Source organism: Hypanus sabinus, chromosome 14, assembly GCF_030144855.1.
Source record: "Hypanus sabinus isolate sHypSab1 chromosome 14, sHypSab1.hap1, whole genome shotgun sequence".
NCBI classification, from domain to species: domain Eukaryota; kingdom Metazoa; phylum Chordata; class Chondrichthyes; order Myliobatiformes; family Dasyatidae; genus Hypanus; species Hypanus sabinus.
Window position 1 is genome coordinate 41,573,458 of NC_082719.1, and position 24,012 is coordinate 41,597,469.

The 24,012-nt window shown below is 38.7% G+C and overlaps 1 protein-coding gene across 5 annotated transcripts in view; it reads right to left on the bottom strand.

The window, feature by feature from the left end:
• arap2 (ArfGAP with RhoGAP domain, ankyrin repeat and PH domain 2) overlaps window positions 1-24,012 on the bottom strand; it is a 416,402-nt gene that overhangs the window by 85,459 nt on the left and 306,931 nt on the right. For all 5 annotated transcript variants that reach the window (XM_059989011.1, XM_059989013.1, XM_059989014.1 and 2 more), the window contains 4 exons: window positions 22,669-22,881; window positions 15,584-15,689; window positions 4,482-4,629; window positions 635-703 (listed from right to left, as the gene is read on the bottom strand). In XM_059989011.1, the coding sequence (XP_059844994.1) occupies window positions 635-703; window positions 4,482-4,629; window positions 15,584-15,689; window positions 22,669-22,881 (536 nt within the window). The remainder of the gene's footprint in view (window positions 1-634; window positions 704-4,481; window positions 4,630-15,583; window positions 15,690-22,668; window positions 22,882-24,012) is intronic.

Below are 24,012 nucleotides of genomic sequence, written 5' to 3' on the forward strand. Positions count from 1 at the left end.
TGGGGAGTAAAGATTAGAGAGAGAGAAGGACTGAAAGAGGGTTGAGATGGTGAATGGGGCATACTATGCAGGGTCATTGATATTGATGGATCATTCATATGCCCCATGTCTGCCTGAGTAGGGCATATTCTGTTGTTTACATTCAACAGTGTTGCCCCCAAATGATACTAAACAAGGGAGACAAAAAAAAGTGATAACAGAAGAAGCAGAGAGGGAAGGAAGGAATTCTTAGTCACAGATGCAAAAATGGTAGGTTGAAACCTCTTTTAGAGACAATAACTAAGAATATGCGAAAATGCATTGATGCAATTCCTTTTAGTTCTTGAACTTAAGATTTCAGTTGAAAGAATGCTCTAGCTCCAGAAAGACATAATGGTAAAGGACATTAGCATTCTGTAAAACTCAGCAACTCTGATTATTGTGCATTGTCTCAACATTCAGAGATTCACAATGAAAAGTGCACACAAATAGACACCTGTCCAGTATGTCCTCAGTACTCCTTTCTAGAAATTTCATTAAGATCTGTAAAACAGCATGGCTTTAAATATTCAAAGCATGTAAAATGACCTGTGAGTTGAACATTTTTAAACTTGATCTTAAACACCTTGAAAATACTTCAAAGGGAGGCTCATACCTGTGTATCTTTCCAAGTAGTGATGAAGCTGTTTTCAATCTCCATCTGTTTTACTTGGTCTTCGTTAACCTATTCCAAAACACAGAAACATTTATCAAAAAGAAAAAAAATGATAAGGATCTGAAGATGTCAAGCTAAATAATATAACCAATTCATTTATTTCATCTTGAACAATGCAGATAAGTAGACAGAGAATTGCTAATCTATATTTAGCCAGGGTGAATTAACAATTAAGTTATCCACTTGTCTTGTTTATTTGACCTTCATGCTTATAGAAATCATTTTAAAACAAAGCAGTCTTGCAGTTATTTTGGGAAAAGTTATGTGCGAGGTTTCAGGACAAACTGGTAAAATATTTGCTGGAAGGAAACTATAAAATCTATGAAAAAGATCTGTGGGTAAATTTCCAAGAAGATTAAATACTGCGCATGCTATAATTTCTCAAATATATTTCCTACTTCAGTCCTTCTACTCCAGATTTTGTGTTGTACTGTAACTAATAATGCACATTTTTATGTACATTACATGCTCAGTACATGTATTCTGTTTGCATTTTCAAATGCTTAAATTTGACCAGAAAATATTTTTTTGTTGTTATGTCCGCAGCCCCCTCCTTTGTGAGAATTGCAAGAGCACTAGTTGAGGGGAGGTCAGTAGACCCAGGAAATGGGAGAGAGAGACGTGCCGAATGCCTCGTTCCCCAGCGATGCAAAATAATGTGACATTGACCATTGTCTCCTGGAGACCACGTATGTGGATTGGGGACTATGCTATGTGCAAGCCCTTGGGCAAAGTGGGCTGGCTGAGAGAGAGATTGCATCATCCCAACCTGCTTGACATCTGAGACCCCGTGAGAAAGTATAAAAGAGGGTCTGGGGGAACAACCCCTTCAGACGCACCAGAAGAAACGCTAACGATCCTGTAGTAGCGGGAAGCCATTTGAAGGAAGCCACATGCGTCCGATTCCGTGGCTGGAATCGGTGGCTGGAACCACGGAAACCAGCTTTTATCTAACAACGGGGAAGCCTGCTCCCCTGATTCAATGGATTTGCTTCATAAAAGACCCGGGCAAATTACTTTTCTCACAAACCTCTCTCTCTCCAACAAGTGAAAACCCAGCGGTCCCCAAAGGCTGAAGCCTGCAGGAACTGATGACTTTTATATTTCCATCGGACAATATATTATCCCCTAGACAAACGATCCAGCTGTTTCTTATTGATGGTTATTAGATTTTAGATTGAGTAGTGACGACGTATTAATCTTATTTTTGTGCCCCTTTATAAATTAAGACTTTTAAAAATAGTACCATCAGACTTCAACGGACCTCTCTATCTTTGCTGGTAAGTGACCTAGTTAGGGGGTACGTAACATTGTCATTTGCTTCTCTTGCAGTATAACATCAATCAAGCTCCATCTTCCTTCTTTCTCAATAGACAAATAGTTCAGGACTCAAAAATTACTATAGAGTGCAGAGGTAACTCCACTCCTGACAAACCATTTCTTCCAACCTTTCTGTCTTCCACATTCAAGCCCCTGTTCAAATGATTCAGCTCACTGATCTGATTATAAAATTAGGACTTGCCTTTCTCTAACAGAGGATAATGCCCTACTTGCCCCGCTCTCAAATGGAAAATAGGAAATAAAAGAATGCAATGCATCAAGCCCTCTGTTGACGAAATCTTACTCTTCAGGGCAGTGCTGTCGAGTTTACATATTACGCCTGTCATCACAAGGTTTGCCACTGATGGTTTTCTCCAATATCCCAATGATGTACTGGATTACAGTTTAATTGCTACCATGGCATGAGAATCAGAGGGATACTGATGGGAATGCAAAAAAGAATAGCTCACAAAGAAAGTAAGTGGGGGAACTGCATTGCTCGGAGAGCTAAAATAGTCTAGATGAGTCAAAAGTTCCTTTCTATCTAATAAAAAAAGTCAAAGTCAATTTATATCAGAGTACATGTATGTCCACACATACAACCCTGAGATTCATTTTCCTGCGGGTAGACTCAGTAAATCTTGACAACAGTAACTATAAAAGGATCAATGAAAGAACAATCAGAGTGCAAAACACAACAAACTGAGCAAATATAAATAAATAACAAGAACATGAAATAACAAGATAACGAGTCCTAAAAGTGAGATCATTGGTTGTGTGAACATCTCAATGGATGGACAAGTGAGTGTAGTTATACCCTTTCATTCAAAAGCCTAATTTGCTCCTGAACCTGGTGGTGTGAATCCTGAGGCTCTTGTACCTTCCACCTGATGGCACCCATGAGAAAAGAGCATGTTCTGGATGGTGAAGATCTCTGACGATGGATCTCTGCTTTCCTACGACAGTGTTTCATGTAGATGTGCTCAATGGTTGGGAGGACCTCACCTGTAATGTACTGGGCCGAATCCATTACCTTTCATGGGATTTTCCATTCAAAGGCATTGGTGTTTCTATACCAGGCTGGAAGCAGCCAGTCAATTTGCTTTCTACTACACATCTATAAAAGTCTGTCAAAGTTTTTGATGCCATGCTGAATCTCCTCCGACTCCTAAGAAAGTAGAGGCGTTGCCATGCTTTCTTCCCTATTGCATTTACATGCTGGGTCCAGGACAGGTCCCCTGAAATAGTAACACTAAGGAATTTAAAGCTGCCAGCTCTGTCCACCTCTAATCCTCTGATGAGGACTGGCTCATAGACCTCTGGTTTTCCTCTGCTGAAGTCTACAGTCTGTTCCTTGGACTTGCTGACATTGAGTGAGAGGTTGTTGTTATGACACCACTCAACCAAAGTTTCAATATCCCTCCTGTATGATGATTCATCACCAACCTTTGATACGGCCCTCAACAGTGGCATCATCAGCAAACTTGTATATGGTGTTGGAGAAACATTAACTATGAGAAATTGACTATGGCTTATGTGTGTGACCAAGGAATAAGGGCAGTTGAAGGAGCATCTTTCAAGGGAATAGAGGATATTCATTTGAATCAGACAATCTATACTGGTGATTATATAGGTGAATTCTACCATGATTAAATCACGTAATGTAATTAGATGATACAATACTACATCAGCACAAGTTAACCAATTTTGGACAAGCATTTTCAGATATTGCTACTACTCCTTAATTAAATATTTAACATTAATGTCCTCTGTTTATATTGACAACTGAATTCCACACCTTGGAGCTTCTTTAACCTTTCTAGTTCTCTCTTTTAACCCAAAAAGAAGTTTCATGGTCAGTCTAATCTTCTTTCATTGGCTCAGTAGCTAGTTTAATTATTGCCTCTGTAAGCAAGTTGGACATTTCCTGTGTTAAAGGTACAATTTATTAGAAAGCTGTTGTAGTATTTTTGTTGTAACCCCCATAGACGATCTTACAGTTCAGACAAAAAAAAGGAAATTTATTCAGCTTAAAATTTTCCAATTTTCAGACTCTTGTTTTAAACAATGAAGACGGGAGTGGAGGAATACTGTGGCATTAAAAATCAGGTTACGTAGCTTGGGTGATATTGAGAGGCTTCTCTCAAGAAAATGCAAAGCTATCAATTCATTAAAACGTCTATTTTATGTCTTGATTTTATCCACAATTCTGCAACATTACCTGCCTATGCAATAACTGCTTTGGGATCACAAATTCAGTTACAAATATTTAAAATAGACTTCACTTGCTCTGGCAAAGCAAGTAAAATCATAGATTTATCGTTCTCCAGTTGACTGAAATCCAAGGTACATGTTTTTCCTAATTGATTTGTTTTAATCAAGAAATATTACAGATATTATATGGAGCAATAGTATGTTACACTAATGAGAATCTTCTTACATTTTAGAATAAATTGTATATACTTACACCAAAGAGTTGAACATATAAATTGATAAGATCCTCTATAACATTCACTTCCTGTTTAGTTTGGCCTTCTGTTTGGAATAAGTAGGGTGAAAACACTTGGGATAAACTGTGCGTGTTCATCTGGTTCATTTCTGAACATTTCTGCACCCTGCAGGAAGGGAAGGAATCAATCAGAATCAGGGTTAATATCACTGGCATATGTCAAGAAACTTATTGTTTTGTGGCAGAAGTACATTGCCATACATAACTATAAACTACAATGTATATATAAAAATAAATAGTGAAAGAAGAGAAGAGAATAAAAATAGTGAGGTAGTGTTCATGGATTTATTTTCTATTCAGAAACCTGATAGCTGAGGGGAAGAAGCTGTTCCTAAAATGTTGAGTGTGGGTCTTCAGGATCCGGTACCTCATCTTTGACGGTAGCAATGAGAAGAGAGCATGTCCTGGCAGATGGGGAACCTTAATTTCATTCTTTATTTGTACTTATCTATAAATATGCAATTGTGTTCAGCATCCTGCTGTTTCACGCTGTTGTCTCCCAGCAGTCCTGTGGCATCCACGGGTGTCTTAAACTAAGCTGATGCACTCGGATTGACTTTATGGTGCCTTTCCCAGCATACGTGGCAAAATATTTCATTTCTTTAGTAATGGGGATGTGTAAATGTGTATGTGCTGTTTTAGACTGTATTTCAGGTAGATACTTTTGTTTATTTTGTAATATGCTTGTAACTACATTGTGGGGTGCATCACATTCTAATTGATGTGTTATCTTAAGTTAAATTTGTGGTCATTAAAGATGGTCTGTCCTCGTGCTTAATACAAAAGGAGCTGTTCACCATCAGTAGGAGGGATAGGGGCTGCCAGGAATTCACACTGGACAAGAATTAGTACAGAGCTATTACTGTGTTTTCCTGGGGGAGATCTGTTTGTAAATATGGACAGTTTTCTTTTCACTACTTTCATTAATTTTTTAAGTTTGATATTTGACTTTCTCTTGTACTAAAGTGCTAAGCAACTCCAGACATTTTTCTTTGGACATGACCCACATTTCTAACACACTGCTATTGGTACAGTTAGATAACATGTTACACCAGCCTATTTTTAAATGCAGGATGATCAGTGTGGTACCCCAAAAACCCATAACAACCTTGGATTTGTGCCCAGCAAATGGAAGAGCAAAACTTTTAGATGGAGGTCTCAGGCAAGGGTATTTATGAAAGAAGAGGCTGCAGATGCTGGAATTTGGAGCAACACACAAAAGACTGGAGGTATTCAGTGATTTGGGTGGGTTATATGGAGTGAAGTAGACATTCAATGTTTTGGATCGAGATCTTCATCAGATCTCAAAGACAGAGGGGAGATAGCCAAGGTAAAAAGGTAGAAGAAAGGTTTAAGCATGAACTAGTAAGCAATACTGTAGGTAAAGCCAATTGAAGGGGACTGGCCAGATGGGGTAAAGGGGAAAGTGGGAATAGTGCAAGAAGCTGGGAGCTGCTGGGTGGAAATGACAAAGGACTGAAGATAATGGAATATGATAGGAGAGGAAAGTGGAGTATGACATCAAATAAGGGAGGTGGGGAAGGTAGATGAGAACTACTGGGGAGGGGAACCAGCAGAGGAGTGAGGGGGTGGTGAGCAGATGGAATGTATGGAGAAAGGCTTCTACCCTGAAACTTGAGCAGTTTGCAAATCAGAAATGAAACTTCTGGGGCTATATATTTAAATACAATCAGAGGTCAGCCAGGGGCAACAGAGCTTTTAACTCAACCAAATATCTCTGCCAGATTCATTGAAATTGCCAGGAACCAAGTTCCACACAGCAAAAAATGCCTTGGAGACCTGTAGCAACCACCAAACTCATTGCATGGTCTCTCACATGCTTGTTTGTATGAATGCACTGACGCCAAATCAAACATTCACAACTTGAGGTGGGGGGGGGCGGGGAGAGGAACTTCATTGTTACAGTCAGATTCCAATGTCACTGGAAATAATTCCACCTTCGCTTTCACAACAGACTTTCCTGCCTTGCGTCTGTGTCCTGCTCAAAGGAGTTTGTAAAAAGACCAGGACACGAGAGAAACACATTTCGATCGCAATAGGTTACAGACTACTCCCTATTAAATTCCCCAGTTCTCTTCTGGTGAAGTGTTTTATAATGAGGGCTAGAAATTCAGTTAAAATTATTCACATCATGTGGGTTATATAATTTGGTTAGACTTGAATTTGTTTCATCATGGCTGTTTTGGCAGACTGGGTTTAAGTAGAAAGAGAATAACAAAACGTGGGACACACTGGACTTTAGTAACCTAGTGAATGTAACCTCGGGTAAATTACAACAAGCAGGATGGAGGAACTGAACATCATTACAATTGCTACTACAGCAATATGCAACAGCCTTGGGTTGTCAGAGAAACTAAATATTCTGGTCCTTTATTCCCTGTGGACCTCAGGGAAAAGAAAATAAGTTCTGTCGAGCAGCAAGACTCTAATAACCAAGAGAAGCTCTAGAATGCGGCTGGAAGCTGAAAAAGCCTTTTCAAATTTTCTTTCATAGCAGTGCGACCTCTCCTCAACCACTGATATTACCCAGTAGCTAAAAGGTGTTCCTTTAGCTGCTGAAACGTCTAAATACATACCTGAACTGAGACTTTTAAAAGACGCGCAGTGAGGAAGTGTAGAAAGGAACAGTAGCTGCTAAGGCAGAAAGCTTACTTAAAGGTCCAATGTAAGGGGCTCACCTCCCTCACCTGAATGACGGGAATACTTTAGGCCTCCAGACCATGAAGGGAAGGCTGCTGGTAATAAGATGCACAATTTCATTTTGCATCCCTTCCTTGCCTCATCCTGCCACCTCCTCATGACTGACTCCCATAAACAGATGTGAAAAAAAATCTGCAGCTCACCAGTAACAAATGAGACTGGTGGATTAAGTTGCTGTGGTGCTGAAATGGTTTTCATTTTAAGCCCCTTTATCTAACTTCTAAATATAAATGATTTCTTCATTTGTCAACCAAATATCTGATGAATTCTAATCTGTGAACAGCAGTAAACTGAATGGTAAAATGACACTGTTCATCAATTCTAGAGTTTATAGTTAAAAACAATGTTGTTGGAGTTATCTTCCACCTATTTCACATATAAATAATCACTTTATTGATTAATTGTGATTTCTGTACAACTGAAAAGAGCTTTAATAAAAATGGACTAAATTAAGCTTTCAATTCCACCAACATGAAAATACTCAGATGAGTTGTAGCTTTCAAAACAGAAGTCTATTACAGATTTTTAAATGGGTGGATATTCAACAATAATTTTAGAAATAATAAATGTAGTTTCTGCAAAATGTAAATTGATATGATTATTATATATATCTTGGTAACTCATCCATTTTCTAGAGTTCTGGACAATTCACAGTTCTATGCACTCTTAATGCAGTATCTGAGGCCTGAACATATTTGCTTGCACAATATAATGCACAGAAAAGGATTGAAGATAACTGGAAAAAAACTTAAAAGTATTTAAGGTCAGCCTTATTTTCTCTCAGAAGATTGCTTGAAAGCTGTGCAAAAAAGTGTGTAACAGTGCCCTCTATCTTCAGCAAAACATACATAAAGGAAACATACATATGTCCGCACTACGATTATTCCACACCCTGCAAGTTTTATCAGACTTTTTATATTTGATGTGAATGACATCACAGTTGGGAAATGGAAATTGTTTCCCTTTTATACTCAGTCTCAGCATCAGTTATACCTCCAGGTATAGCTAGAAGTCAAGAAATTCATGAATGAAATACCTAAGCAGCTTCCTAAGCACTGGCCACAAAAACCACCATATCTAGATTGCATTCCACTGCAGCAAAATGAATATATTTCCCACATCAGCTGTTGAAGAAATCTCCAAGAGATTACAGTCCCAAATTAATATTTGGTTAACAGTTAAGCAAATCAATATTAACATCGCTTAGGACCTTTCATGCTAATTGAGCAAAAAGAGATCTCCCAACAGTGATAGATGAATTTAACTTCAGTTTCAAGGAATAGATTATGCCAGCCCTCCGTTTTATCCATTCCCTGCTGCCACATTACAATATTTTTTGTTTGCAGTGAACAGATCATATCAGTAAAAAATAACTACTTATGTGAAATTCTTTGTAAGTTGATTAACAATTTAACACAAAGGGTGGAGTGAATTGGTACCCCTTTGCTATTCTGGAGAAACTGACAGTAATTATAAGGGTTTATCTGAATGAATCATTTGGAACCAGAAAAATTCAATGCATTATTTATACTTCCTGATGTTAAGAGTGCAGCTAACATCAGAACAATTAGCTGACATGCACGCTCACTAAAAATACACACACACACACACACACACACACACACACACACACGTCCTTTGTTGTACAGCCTTGTGTAATAAAAAATGAATTGACTTCCATACGATTGGGTACATGGCAAAATCAGGAGACTGGCAGGAATGGGGTGATAGTAGTAGACAGAGTTCAATGGGAAGTAGATCACTATTTTGGACACTAACTACCACCTCTCCATCTACTTGCCCACACATACGCACAGCACTAACGTGGCTAGTGGAAAATTAAAATTGAGCTGGGTATTTACCTACACCTAACTCCTGCATGCTTGATCCCCCACACCTTACCTCAATTTTTATCCCTATAGAGATGGTAGTGGATCCTAAAGCTCAAGCTCGAAGTCTCTACACTGTTTGACGCAGATGAAAAACACTGTCATACAGCAGCTTTGTGACAGTGCTGTGGCGCATGTAAAAGTTTAACTGAAGACCATTCCCCCCTTTAATTTGTTACCAGTAATATGGAATTAAGTCAAAAGAAAAAAAAGAAAATTTATTAAAAATAGCAATTCTATAATACAATATTAGTATCACTTCCTAGTCAACTTGAATTCAGCAGTAAAGCACTTTCTGTCCGAGCAGTGTGAGGGAATCCAATTATTTCACAACAATGTTGTATAAAAAAAGTTTGAATGGGAAATAAATATAATTCTTTATTAGTTCATGGTTTGAGCCTGGCAGTATGCAGACACAGAAGGCTTCATTTGTTTTAGATTTGCAAATGGAATTTAACGTTTTGCAAACACCAGCAAAGATTCTCACTTCTGAACTTTCAGACATTAATGAAACAGATAATGATGATGGGCCATGGGCACAGAGGGTCACCTACAGAGGCGTTGTGGGCTGTGATTATTGCAAATTCAACATTCTTCCTTTATGTAACACACGATTGAAACATTGATTTACACCTTGAAGCCCTACAGCTACAGTTTAACCAGGTGTTTTAGAGTCACAAATACTCTGCAGAGGAAGTGTTCAAAAGGTAGTGCATCAAGAAAGTGCTATCTACCCTCAGCATCCAGGATATGGCCTCTTCTCATCAGAGAGGAAATAAAGGAGTCTGAAGATTTACACTCAAGGACTCAGAAACAGGATGGGCTTCTTCCCCTACACCATCAGATTTCTGAATGGCTGTGTACCCATTGACAATACTCCATTATTCAATTTTTGCACTATTTATTTTTTGTGATTTATTATCATTTTATGCATCTACACTGATGCAAAACAACAGATTTCACATCATCAAAGTGAGCGATAATAAATCTGAAGGGCACACTCTCACCTCTGCAATGTTCCTCTGCATATTTGGACTCAGAAGATCTCAAGTCTTTGACAAGATCTGGAGCCAGCTGTGGTCCCGGTGAAACCCAAACCATCCATCATGCAATTATTGGTGAGCTAGATAGCATAGTCAGTGAGCCTTTCTACCACTTTGATGATGACTGATGGTAGATTGATGGGGTTTTAATCAGCCAAACTGAATTGCCCTTCAGCTTGGGAACAGGACACACTTGGGCAATATTCCACATTGTCGGGCTGCTACCAGGATTGTAACAATAATGGAACAGCTCAGGAAAGCAGGACTTCAGTGCTGGCTGCATTTGTTGGCTGCTTTCACAGATATTGCTGCATCCAGTACTCTGCACTACACCAACAGTTTGAACCTAAATGTTGTTTTGCAGACTTTCATTATTACCTTGCTTCATTTTCCTTTCCCAGGTCCCTTGACCAGTCTCCTTTGACACATCTGACAAAAGGCACTTTTCCCCAAGAAAAGGAAGGACAGATACACAGATGGCTACAACTTATTTTTCTCTCATTCCCAAAAGGCGCAGGCAGGATTGTGTAGCTAAGTACTGTGGCACACCCGAATTCCAGTGCGGTGAGATGAAGGTTCCCAATTCTTTTATTCTGGAATTGCTAGAGCTTGTAATATTTTAGCAGTTGGGTAATCAGTATACAGCTTTTTAAACCTGTAATTACTATTTATTGGGACTTCACTCAGCATTGTACACCTGACAAAGGAGCACAAAGGCAAAGAATGAAACTGCTTTCACACATTCATTACTAAAAGATGAATTTATATTTTGTTTGTGATAATTGATTGTGAATTTTAATTATGCAAAATAAAATTCCATGCTAGCTAACAGAGAGACAGTAGTTAGCTCCAACAAAAAATATTGGTTGTCTCGATCACCTTTCGTCCATATAAAAATATAGTTACCTTAACTGCACAGAAGCATTTTCACATTTTTCTTTTTCCCCATAAGACAGGTCTCTAATTTGTATCAATGAAAGAAATTGGGTACTAATTTTCCCAAAATCAGAATTGAGAATATTAATTAAGTGACCACAACATTATTGGTTACTTCCACAGTTTGAGTACATGTAGTGTCAGATATGCTACATTAATTCACGTTAACCTCTCTATTTTGGTAACTACATCTACCCAGAGATAAGGGCAAAAGGAAATTCTGCTCCACTAGAATACAGATGGTAATCACTTTTACATAATTTATCAGTTATTCACATGGCATGCAAGTAAATAAAGCTCTTCAGGAAATATAAATTAGAAGCATAATAACACAAGGAATTTAAAATAACCTAAGAGTAAAATGGGATATTTCAAATGATACTTGATCAGTTACAAACTGCAATGAAACAGATTATATGCCACATAATAGATACAATGAACTTAAGAAATACGGACACAAAAAAAAATTTGGTTAGACTAAAGATTATGAATTTCTTTTACAGTCAGTGTCAGAATACAAGCACCTTCAGTACTTATATAGCACAGACGTTACTCTTGCAGTTGAAGTTGCTTCCTTTTTGCCTCATTTGTCCCTATCCCTCTCAACCTCTCCAATCCACATACCTGTCCAAATGTCTTCTCAGCATTATAATTGCACCCACCTCAATCATTTCCTCTGGCAACTCGGTCAGCACACTTTGTTGCCCATCAGTTATCTATAAATCTTTTCCTTCTCACCCTATCCAATGCCTTGGAATATTCACCTTACCTATGTCCTTCATGGCTCCATATACCTCTCGGCCTCCTAGGCGCCAGGAAAAAAAAGCTTCCTCTCCTTATAATTCCAGTACCAGTAACATCTTTGTGAAATGTTACTGTACCTTTTCATCTTAAAGACATCCTCCTTATAGCTGGTGGACCAGAATAGCACCCAAGTGCGGACTCACCAAGTTCTTGTGCAGCTGTGACACGACTTCTCAACTCTCATTCTCAGTGCCTTCAATTGTGAAGACAAACATGCTAAGTACCTCCTTCACTAATCTACCTACCCGAGTCACCACTTTCAAGTAATCAGGGTGGTGAAGAACTTAGGCACTTCTAGAGGAAGCAAGGATATAGTGTGGCCTGGATTCCTCTTGAAACTTGGTTGGAGGAGGAAACATGGGATTGGAAAATAGTTGAAGAAACAAATTTAAACACAAAGACTCCAGATAGATTATTAAATGATCTCCTTGATGATTACCACCACTTCCCTTCTCTGGGCCACACAGCCCACGGGGAATGCATCAATGAGCAATGACTGGGGAGAGGAATTTTGAAATGTCAACATATATCTTTAGCCATGCCTGCTCTATCAGTGCTCACTGAATGACTGTAGTAGCAAAGTAATAACTTAGGGAAGATGGGAAAAGATGTAACTGAGGGCATGTCAACTGAAGAACAATGACTCATTCAATATACTACTGGAAAACTACCTACAAAACACATTGCCTTCAGAATAATGAATTAATGTACTGTAACAAATACTAATATTTCCAGGACAATTACATAATGACTTAAAAGGCCACCCTTCATCCCTGTCAAAGAACAATAATTCTGTGCAATGTATTAAATGACTGACTTTATCAGAGGTGCAATTCGTTATGCATTTGAAGAAAATGAATCATTCATTACCAAATAAAAATATGGCATTTTGGAAAAGCGTAAATTAGTTTGAGAATATCCCTAAAGTGTTACAAAACTAGCAAATATGTCAAAGAAACAACCTAGTGAAGAGTGAGAGCAAATTAGGAAATGTGAAATTGCAGCTCAGTTAATTGAAAACATTTGGTGTGCTATTCCTCGGGAGCAGAAATGAGTAATATTTCTGAATTAGAAATCACAGTCCTAGGAACACAATCAAAGAAAGTGAAATTCAACAAAATTCTCAAATATTTAAAATCATGGTTAAATTTGAAAAATAAAAGTAAAGTATAAACAAAAGAGCAAGTTGCCAGATGGATGCCCTCCCACTACTGAATTCTGTAGAGTATTCTGTTACGAATGTGACCAACTCTAAGGGGCCGAAGGGTAATAAGTCGCCTCCTCCTTTTTGAGAATCGCAAAATTGCTATTATTTCGGGTCTGAGACCCTGGAAATGAGAGAGAGACATCCAGAATACACAAGGTTTGGAATGTGTCCTGACATCAGCGGAACGGAACCACTGATAACTGCCATTGTCTCTTGGAGACGGAATTGTGTATTGAGTACTGTACTATTCATTGAAACCCCTCAGGGGACAACCAGAGTGGTCTGGTTGAGGGATTGCATCATCCCAACCTGATTGACATCTGAGACCCCGTGAGGGGAACAACCCCTTCAGACGCACCAGGAGAAATGCTAGAAATCCCGTGACAGCGTTTTATAGCAAAAGCCGGTGGGGGCTCTTGTGCGTCCTCCCTTGCCAGGGTGGCGAGCTCACCATGGAAGAACGGTTTAGCTAAAGGAGAGGTCACACTTGAATGACCACTGCAACGAGACACTGGATGGATCAAAATCGTAAAGGAAGGTTGAAAAAAAACCCGTAGCGGTAACTGTTCCCATCCTATCTCTCTCTCTCTCTCTCTCTCTCTCCAACCATTGCAACCCAGCGGTCCCCAATGGCTGCAGCCTGCACTAACTGAGTGAACTTTATATTTCCATCGGACAATACATTATCCCCTAGACAACGATAGAGCTTATTTCTTATTGATTATTATTATACCCGCACTTTTAGATTTAGTATTGATGATGTATATTATCTGTATATTTGCATAGATATTATTTTTGGGTATTTTTACTAATAAATACTGTTAAAAAGAGTATCATCAGACTTCAATGGATGTCTTTATCTTTGCTGGTAAGTGACCCAGTTACGGGGTTCGTAACAATTCCATGCTGAGCTGCTCTGCAGGTGCTTCAGCTAGAACTCCACAAATGGATTTTTTTCTTTTAAGGATGGGATCAAATCCTTTCCCTCACCCCCACCTTTTTATTCTAGCATCCTTTCCCCTTCCTTTCCCATCCTGAAGAAGGATCTCAGCCCAAAACTTTGTCTGTTTATTAATTTCTATAGATGCTGCCTGACCTGCTGAACTCCTCCAGCAATGTAAAGTGTTGCTCAGGTTTGTAATACTTGGCTGAGAACATAAGTGGCATGATTAGTACATTAATGCATATGTGGATAACATCCAAATTGGTGATGTGATGAAGAATGTCATCTGAGGTTCGAGATCTATTGGGAAAGTAGGCAAAAGGACGGCAGATGGAATTTAACTCAGACAAGTGCAAAGTGATGCACCTTGGCAAATTAAAGAACAGGAAAATAACAGGGTGCATGTTATAGAACAAAGACAGCAAGGATACAAGTAGATAGGTTCTTGAAAGTGGTGACACTAGTAGATAAGGCGCATGTCACATCATCATTGGACAGGGCGTTAAGTACAATAGTTGGGATGTTATATTACATCTGTACAGGACGATAGCAAAAGAGCACCTGGAATATTATCAGTTCTGGTCACCACATTATGAAAGGATATGATTAAGCTTGAGAGCATGCAGAAAAGATTCTCAAGCATGTTCCTGGGATCGGGGTGGGAGGGTTGAATTGTAGGGAGAGACTGGATGGGCTGGGACTATTTGACCTGGAGAGGAGGAGGCTGAAGGGGGACCTTATAAAATCATGGGGGACAAACAGTAGGTAAGGTGGATTATCTTTTTTCTAGGGTAGGAGAATCTATCATTAAAGAGCATAAGTTTAAGTTCAGAGGGGAAACATTTAAAGGGGAAACTGACACGCAACATTTTTCACAAAGATACATTTGGAGAGGTTCGTGGATAGGAGAGATTTAGAGGGATACATGGCAAATGCAGGCAAATGGGGCCTGCATAAGAAGGCACCTTGGTCAAGAATGGATTCCTCAGCTAAAGAGTGTATTATTGTGATGATAATCTAATGACTTGGGCCTTTTCACATGCATATTGATCAGGCAGTGCAACACTGCAGAAATGTCATTTTGGGTACTACTAGGAAGCTTCTCCATGGATATTTTTCATTTCTGGACACTCATCTGTACAGAATATTTTTTTCTTTCTGCCTTGTTTGAGCATTCTCTGAAGAAATGGGATTTGATGAGTTGCAGTGACTCAACCAGCGATATTAGAAATGAGTGAAAACTAAGTAAATTACATAAAATAGCCAAGTTCTCAGATTTTACAGAATATCTTTCAAAGAATTAGACCTAGTATGTGAACTGCATAAATTACTGATCTGATGTTACTTGATGACCATTGCATGATCATATTAGAAAGTACATTCAAAATTATGCCTATTTTTCAAATGAACAGCTCTTCTGCACGTATATTCCTTGTTGACATGTCTGAACATCGGTATGGATAACAACAGCAGATACTGTTCCTGCTGAAAACTCTAGAAGTACCAATTTCACACACCTGTAGAGGTGACCAATCAGAGCACCAAGAGTAATCCGGTTGACACGTGGTAATGTTTTTATTAACATTCTGTACTTTTCCAGTCGTTCTTTTAAATCTTGCACATCTGGGGACAAGAGATCACAAGGGTTAAGCACAAGTAGGAAGCTAACGTGAAGGCAATACATCACATGGACTCAAAACGACAGGACTGAGTAGCTACATATTACAATGCCGATTACTACAGTGGCCTCTTCCTACTATTATATTACACTGCACCTTCACGAGCACAACTCAATATGGAGTGCAGCCCCTACCGACACAAGTTAACAGGGTTGGCAAAATTGTGTATTTTCTTGCAGCTGGACTCATTTTAATGAAATTATAAGCACTTTATGGCATGGAAGATTCTGCTTACAGAATTCTGCAGGGAGTTAATTTCCACTTTCCCCTTTAACAAACAAAACTTTCATGCAATTCTGCTTTCAGTGAATTCATTCAGCAGCTCACTTGCACACACGAAATGCCTTTGCACTCCAGGGCTTTACGATTTATGAAACTCATTGCGATTTGTGGTTTGGGGTTTGTATCGCACATTATTACCATCTTTTATAGAATTACATACAGTACTTAAAATATCCATGCGAAACATGCAAAAATAAATGAATAATATATTTGGTTCTGAAAATGCAATTTACATACTTAAATCATACTAAAAATTTCCATAAACATTTGCTGCACTGAATGAAAAGAGATGTTGTATAGATAAAGACCAATGAAGGAGGACACAAAATTTGTTAAAAACAATTTTGAGAATAGTTTAAGCAATTTTACTTGATATTTAAATGAGTAAAATTAGCCATTGAAAAATGAACTTTTGTTTCTTGACATATCCAACTTTAAGGAAAGGTTACAACACATATTGATATTTCTTAGTCAGAGAGAAGCTGCAGTGCAGGCAGAGTTGTATGACATTTGTAGAAAAATAATGCTGCTTTGCATTAGCAAAACTTTAATTAGTGCATATCAGCTGACATAATATAGTACTTGTGCTCCAGAACTAGATGTGCCTCGAGCCAAGCTTCAGTACAGTTACAACACTGACATCTACCTGACAATATGGAAAATTGCCCAGGGTTTTTCTATCTACATGAAGCAGGAAACATCCTGCCAATCACAGTTACATCACCACTCTGATCAAAGGCACTTTTGACAGTGCTATACTACAGTACTTATTTAGCAATAAGATGTTCAACAATGTTCATTTGAGTCCTGCCTGGACCACTAGGCTCCAAGCCTCACCTCAAATTTTGAAAAAATTATTGACATGAGAATTACTTCTGTTTGCCATTCTACAAAGAGAGTTACCAAACAACTTTAAGCGAACTGAAGCCACTGGGGATAAGAGGAAAAAGTGTTGCAGCGGATGAAATAATAATATTGTTTAAAGAAAAATGGGCTGTGGATTTTGGTGCCATTAATTATTTACATCAGGGAACAGGTCCTTCACACCCAATGAGTTGCACCACCCAGCAACCCACCATTTAATCCTACCCCAATCACAGGAAAATTTGCATTGACCTATTAATCTACTAATTGGTGCATCCAGAGCATTTGGAAGAACCTATGTGCAAATGGGAAGAATGTAAAAGCATTTTTTTTTTTTTACAGTGTATGAATTGAACCCCGAACCCCGAGCTGTGCTAGTGTTATGGTAACCGCTACGCTACCATTGCATCCTAATATGATATAGCAGCAGGGATTCCTTGAAACAACTCAAGGCATATTTAACTTCATCTGTTTCATCAATGACCGCTCCATCATAACGTTAAATGTGGGGCTGTTGAGAGTGACTGCACGGTACTCATCTTGTCAGATACTGAAATGAATCTCTTGCCCAACACAAATTTGGACTGTTAATGAGTGACAAAGTTTACCCCACACAAATACAAGGAAATGATAATCTCAGACAAGAATCTAATCTCTCTTTGATCTTTGACAGGTTTGTCACTAATGAGTCCCAACATCTGGATAGGCTAGGGGTAGGGGTGTTGGAACGTCCCTGATCAGAACTAAAGCTGAAATATAAATACTATTCTTGTAGAACAGGGAAGAAGCAGGTTAATTATATACAGCAGAAAAATAATTAACCTGTCTCTCCAAAGTTTCTGTACCACCTACAAGGCAGACATCCACAAGCATGGATGAATAGTGCTTCAGCTTCCATCAGAAAAAGGTCAATAATATTTAGGACAATGCACTAGTGTAAGGCAGAACACCATTCACCACCTTAAACCTTGTCACCAGCATAAGTGACAAGGTACAAAACTACCACTGTACAAGATGAAAAGCAGCAATTCGCCAGGGCTTGACAACCTTGTCTTCTAACAAGTTGGAGGACAAGGGGAGAAACAACATGGAGGCACCACCACATGCAATTTCCCTGACAAATTACGCATTATCCTAGCTTCAAATGTTATCACTGTTCCCTTAATGCCACTGGGCCTAAATCCTGGCAGTGGTGGCTCACAGATACCAATTGAAGGACAATAAGCGATGGACAACGTATGCTATTCTTGCAAGACCCATCAATATTCAATAACTTAGGGTGGCTGGTTTTACTGGCAAGTGTAGACTGTTCTGAAGAGAATTGCCAGCATTTACTAATTGTAATGGAAGTCAGAGACTTCGGGGCATGTTTGGTCAAAAAGAGACTACATGAATTTACATAGCAACACTGGCCATTAAGTAGTCCAATAGAAGAGCTCAATCACACTGAGAAGCCTGGGTATTCATGCTGTCTCTTGGATCCCATTCCCAATGAACTTTGTTTAATGCTTCTCAGAAATACACAGAAGAGTAATAAGCATTGACAGCTGACAAAGTTGCTAAGTTTCCATAGCTTCTGTCAGTAGTTCTTTGGTGGTAGGTCTTCCTTAGTGGACAAGTAGAAAACTTAACATTACTCAGATCTTGTAGCTGGTGTAAGATATTTCGACCCAGGATCTAAACCTTTTTAGGTGGACGATGATAGGGCATGTTGCGTGAAAGAGACTCACGTCAGCAAGATTTTGCCAATAAATTCTGAGATGATACAGAAGGGTGAGGCATCATTCTGTTGTAAGGTGAAAAATTCAAGAAGTTTCAGTGGCTGATTAAAATTAATGATGTACCTACAATAGAACATTGAAAGCCATTAAGTGTTTTGTTTTGTAACTCCAAAACAAAGTTAACTGAAATGAAACTTGGAATCAGGAATGAGTGCCTTAGTTTCATTTTTATTTTAAGTGAGGCACAAGCATATGACATGGTGGCATAATGGCGTATGCCATTCATGTATTTCTACATATAACCCGTAATGAATTATGTAAACAACAAAGAATGCTCAAACAATATAGTTACAATATTACTCAAATGTTACTGAATATTAAATATTCAACAGTAAGAACAATAGAAGGACCCTTCCAAAACATTTATGTTACATTAGAATCATATCTGTTGCTATTTGCAGTTACTGGAGCACACAACCAGGTAAGTCACAGAACTGGTCCTCTGATATGAGAGTGTAGGAGAAATAATGCAGTCTTCTGGCGAAGCCCATTAATAGAAACTAATTCATGACTTCAATGAGAATGAATACTCTCCAATACATTCACCATCAGCTTCCCAAAGGAAAATTCCTACTAGCAGCTGGATTATTAGAATGTCAAAGAGAAGAATAATACAGAGTAACCCAAATGAACTTAAGATCTTTTAACATGTTGCCTTAATAGCAACACCTGCAGAATCTGCTACACTGCTTTTATATTAAGTAGGCCAAGACAAAAATAGTTAACTTGCATATACAGTACATTCAGTGGCCACTTTATTAGATATCTCCTGTACATAATAAAGTGGCCACTGAGTGTAGGTTCATGGACTTCTGCTGCTGTAGGCCAACCACTTTAACGTTCAACGCGCTGTGCATTCAGACATACTCTTCTGCACACCACTGCTGTAATGCACAGCTGTCTGAGTTTCTGCCACCTGCCAGTCAGCTTGCACTAGCCTGGTTTTCTCCTCTGGCTCTCTCATTAAAATGCATTTCTGCCCCTCCCTGGATGTTTTTTTTTGTTTCTCGCACCCTTCTCTGTAAATCTAGTTGTGCCAGAATATCCTGGTATACAGTATCAGCAGTTTCATACTCAAACCACCCCACAGTCAAAGACAATCGGATAGGTTTCCTTCCCCATTCTGACGTTGGGTCTGAACAACAAATGAACCTCCTGACCACGTTTGCATGTGTTAAAGCATTGAGTTGCGCACACATGATTGGCTTATTAGATGTTTACTATAATGAGAACTACCTAATAAAGTGGCCACTGAGGGTATGCTGGGAGCAGTCGGTGTGGAAATTGCATGGGAAAGCAGGTCCCAAACCGCCATTTGAATTCATTCAGCTCATAGTTCTGGGTATGTTGCAGTGGTGTGAAAAGGGTGTGATGAAGACCACAAAATATTATTTCAAAGCTGATTTTCAGATAGCTAATAGAACGATAAAGTTATAAGGGATGAATTTTCACAAAAGGAGATGAGGATGAAGGTGAATCATGACCTGAAACATCAACTATGTATTCCCCTCCATGGATGCTGCCTGACCTGCTGAGTTCCTCCAGCACTTTAAGTGTCGCTCATGATTCCTCACTGCCTGATCCGTTTAATAATTCATTGTTTCATGCACCATTGAATTCAGTGAGGAGTTGGTTCAGTTAGGAATAAGAAACCTGCTCAGATTTAATGAGTTCCTGATGTGACCAAAGATGTTAAAAGCAGGACCACTGTGCCACTCTGTTAAATTAAATGACAAAATGATCTCTAGGAAAAATAAGTGGAGTTATACACTCAACAAAAGTATTTTTAAAAATGAGTTTTTATTACAAGTTTTCCATCAGCCTCCCCTCTGCTCTCATTCTAATTTACTGATAAGCTTTCTAGTAAGCTTGCGACAACTGATGGATCCACTGACAAATTTAGAAGTACTCTAAGATATGCTTCCAATTAAATAATTACCATTTGACTAGGCAATGTACTTCAAGGGAAGAGTTTGTCACACATTAAAGTTAAACAAGGGAAACAATGGGTTGCAGCCAGCTTTCTGGCAGTTACAATCTATTTTTTTTTGTTTTAAATATTGGCTCACTTCCAAATCCACAGTTTCCTCCAGAATACATTCTTTCATAATGTTCAACAAACAACTATGTTTTTGTTTTAAGATCCTCCTCTGCAAACATCAATTTTATTTGCCATTTTCCTGATAATGACTACTTAACCTCTCCTCGGATATACATAGAGTTTAGCACCATGACAAAACACAAATAAGGCATCATCTAAATACCTGAGAAAGGGTTTACATGGATATAGTTAAATTAGCAAGTGAATTAAAAGATTTTTATGATGTGATGTATTGTGTGTTTCAGTCATATAGTAACAGTATATCAGATAATATACTATAAGAGTTTGATAATATACTATAATATATATAAAAGAGTTTGACTTTAAACTTTGATACTATATGTAAAGGGGGTTTCTTCTTTTTTCTTTGTTACTGTGTATGTAATCAAAATGGCTTCTTTGTTTTGTTAAAAGCAGAAATGCTTCTTTGTTGCGAGAGAGTGCTGGAAGCTTGTTTGGGTTAAAATTTACTGATAACGAGAATTGTATTCCTTTGTAAACCAATTGGGATTAATGTTGTTCTTTCTTCTGAGTCTGTAAGCTATTGTTGGCGGGCTTTTGGGGAGATCGGTGTGAGGGGGTGAGAGAGAGGACACAATGCTGTAAGCTGGGTGAGGAACGGACCCCAAGCGGAGGTCTGAGGCCAGGAGGTACTCCGAGGAGAGGGGATGAAGCTAGATGTGCTTGGTTGACCACTTCGGAGGGTCCTGAGCTGCGAGTCAAGGAGTTCGGAGGGGATCAAATGGTGGCCAGAAGACTTCAGTAATTGAGCTCCAACGGTTGTGCATGAAGTGGTTTGGACTTTGATAAGTTTGGCGCCTTTTTTAAATTTTTTTCTTCATATATACTGTATCATTATTAATCACTTAGTTATAGTAACCTTTATAAATTGAAAGGTTTAATTTAATCGCATATGGTGTACTGTCTGTTTTTGGGTGAGGCGGGGACATCACACAGCATCCACACCAGCTGATTACCCAGTTTGGCGGGGCCGAAGGCTGCTCCCCCTAGACGAGAACGAGCTGAGCGAGCCTGAGGCGACCCAGGGAGTTACATATAGAACACAAAATGTTTCTGGTGGACCACTGAATGCTGGAGGTGATGCAGGGTGCAGTAGGTATTTTCTCTGCCTGGTCCTGATACTCCGCAGCTGACAATCTTGCACAAACAGTTCAATATTTTGGGTTGGTTACCAGTGTGTGTTGGCATGATCAAAACACATGCCTGAAGGCTGACAGTGAATGGCAAGTGAGTTGAGAGATTTGCATGGAAGGAGAATTTTACTGAAACACATTGGAGTCAAATACATCTGTTAAAGTTGCAGAAATTTTGAATGTCTTCAAGGAGATGACCAATGACGATGCAGCAAATGAAAATTACTGAATAATAACATTAGTATGGAAATGTACAGATCTGGTCCACCACTGTTCTGGTGCAGTATATAGAGTACACATACAAAATACTGGAGGAACTCAGCAGGTCAGGCAGTATTTATGAGAGGAATAGAGAGCCAATGTTTTGCACTGAGACCCTACAGCATTTAAAAAAATATCTCTTGTGTTTATGGTAGAATATATAACCTAAAACCCAAGTGATAGTGGATGCTAAAATCTGAAGTGAAAAATCAGAACTGCTAGAGGAAGTCAGCAGGTCAGGCATATTCTATAGAAGGATATGTTCAAGTGACATTTCAGGATAAGGCCCTTCAGCTGCAATTCCCTCCTCAGATGCTGCCTGACCCACTGAATAAGTCCAGCAGCTCATTTCTCTGTGCTTGAAAGATAAACAAACCTTCTTAAGGCCTTTTTGAAAATTAGATGGAAAATTACACTTTTAATTTGATTATACCTTGATAATTTGATAAAACTCAGAGTCTATAGAAACATTTATATTACCTAATGCTGACAACCAATATGGATATAATTCCTTGGTGAGGAGAGCATCATCTATTTCGAACAGGAATCTCTTCATCACATCTGCTACGTCACCCAGTTGATGTTCCCCAAATCTCAACTTCACATTTCTGGCATCTTTTCTGAATTGATCCAACAGCTGGTTAACTCGTGATGGTGTGCCATTCTTTTGGTAAATTCCTTCCGAGCCAAGACCTGATGATTGAAATTAAATATTGAACACAAAGTGTATCAGTTACTTAGCTGGAAAGAAAAGGCTTCATTCCACAAAATAAAATAAACAATGTATTTATTTGTGCTGATACAGGTTTGCATCACAGGGCTATTAATAAACTGAAAAGTAATGAGCTAGAATATTCTGCCAGCATTGAGTTGCCTACCAACTATAAAGTTTTCTGGACCAGCTGTCCATAAGACAATAAGACAAAGGAGCAGAAGTCAGCCATTCGGTCCATCGAGTCTACTCCACCATTTCATCATGAGGTGATCCAATCTCCCCTTTAGTCCCATTCCCCCGCCTTCTCACCATAACCTTTGATGCCTTGACTACTCAGATACCTCAACATTGTCAATGCTGTCCTTATTCAAAATGCCAGATTTTCATTATTCTGAGGCCCTGAGGGCCCTAACACTACATTTTGTTGGGTGGGGCCTTATGCAGAGAGATGGAGATGGTGAAGAAGACAAGATTCACTTGTGAATGCTTTGGCCAAGCCAGGACACAAGCCAGGCGTTGTCAGCAGTCAAGATTATCAAAATCTTTGAACAGTCCAAAAGAACTCAAAAACAATAAGTTGAATTAAACAAATAGTAAAAAGAAACACCAGAAATAACTAAAGCAAATGTGGTAGAAAATGAATATTACCTGATACTTACATCATTCCTTGCAGCCATTCCTTATCATTAAAATGAATGGTTTCACAATTCCTGTCTAGGTTCAGTGGAAGTTCCAGCAGAATTGCATCAGCTCCCAACTTTCCATAAGATACACGTACATTTTTACTGCTGACATAAAAATGCCAACTACCACAAGCAATACCAAGTAATAGAAGTTACTGCATCTTCTGAATGAACAATACAAAGTGGTCACCAGCAATGAAATGGCTAAATGAAAAGCATTCTATCTATTAGAAAACAACATCTTTGTTCACCGAAACAAGTGATTCCTTCTTATCGTCACTGACAGTGTAAACATTACAAGGCTCAACAACTTCACAGGAGAAATAAATTTGCGTAGTATGTAGGTCCTCCGAGTTTGAGGGTTATAAAATGCAATTGTATCAAATCCATTCTTTGTGCATTGTGGCTGTTATTTTGTCTCCAAAA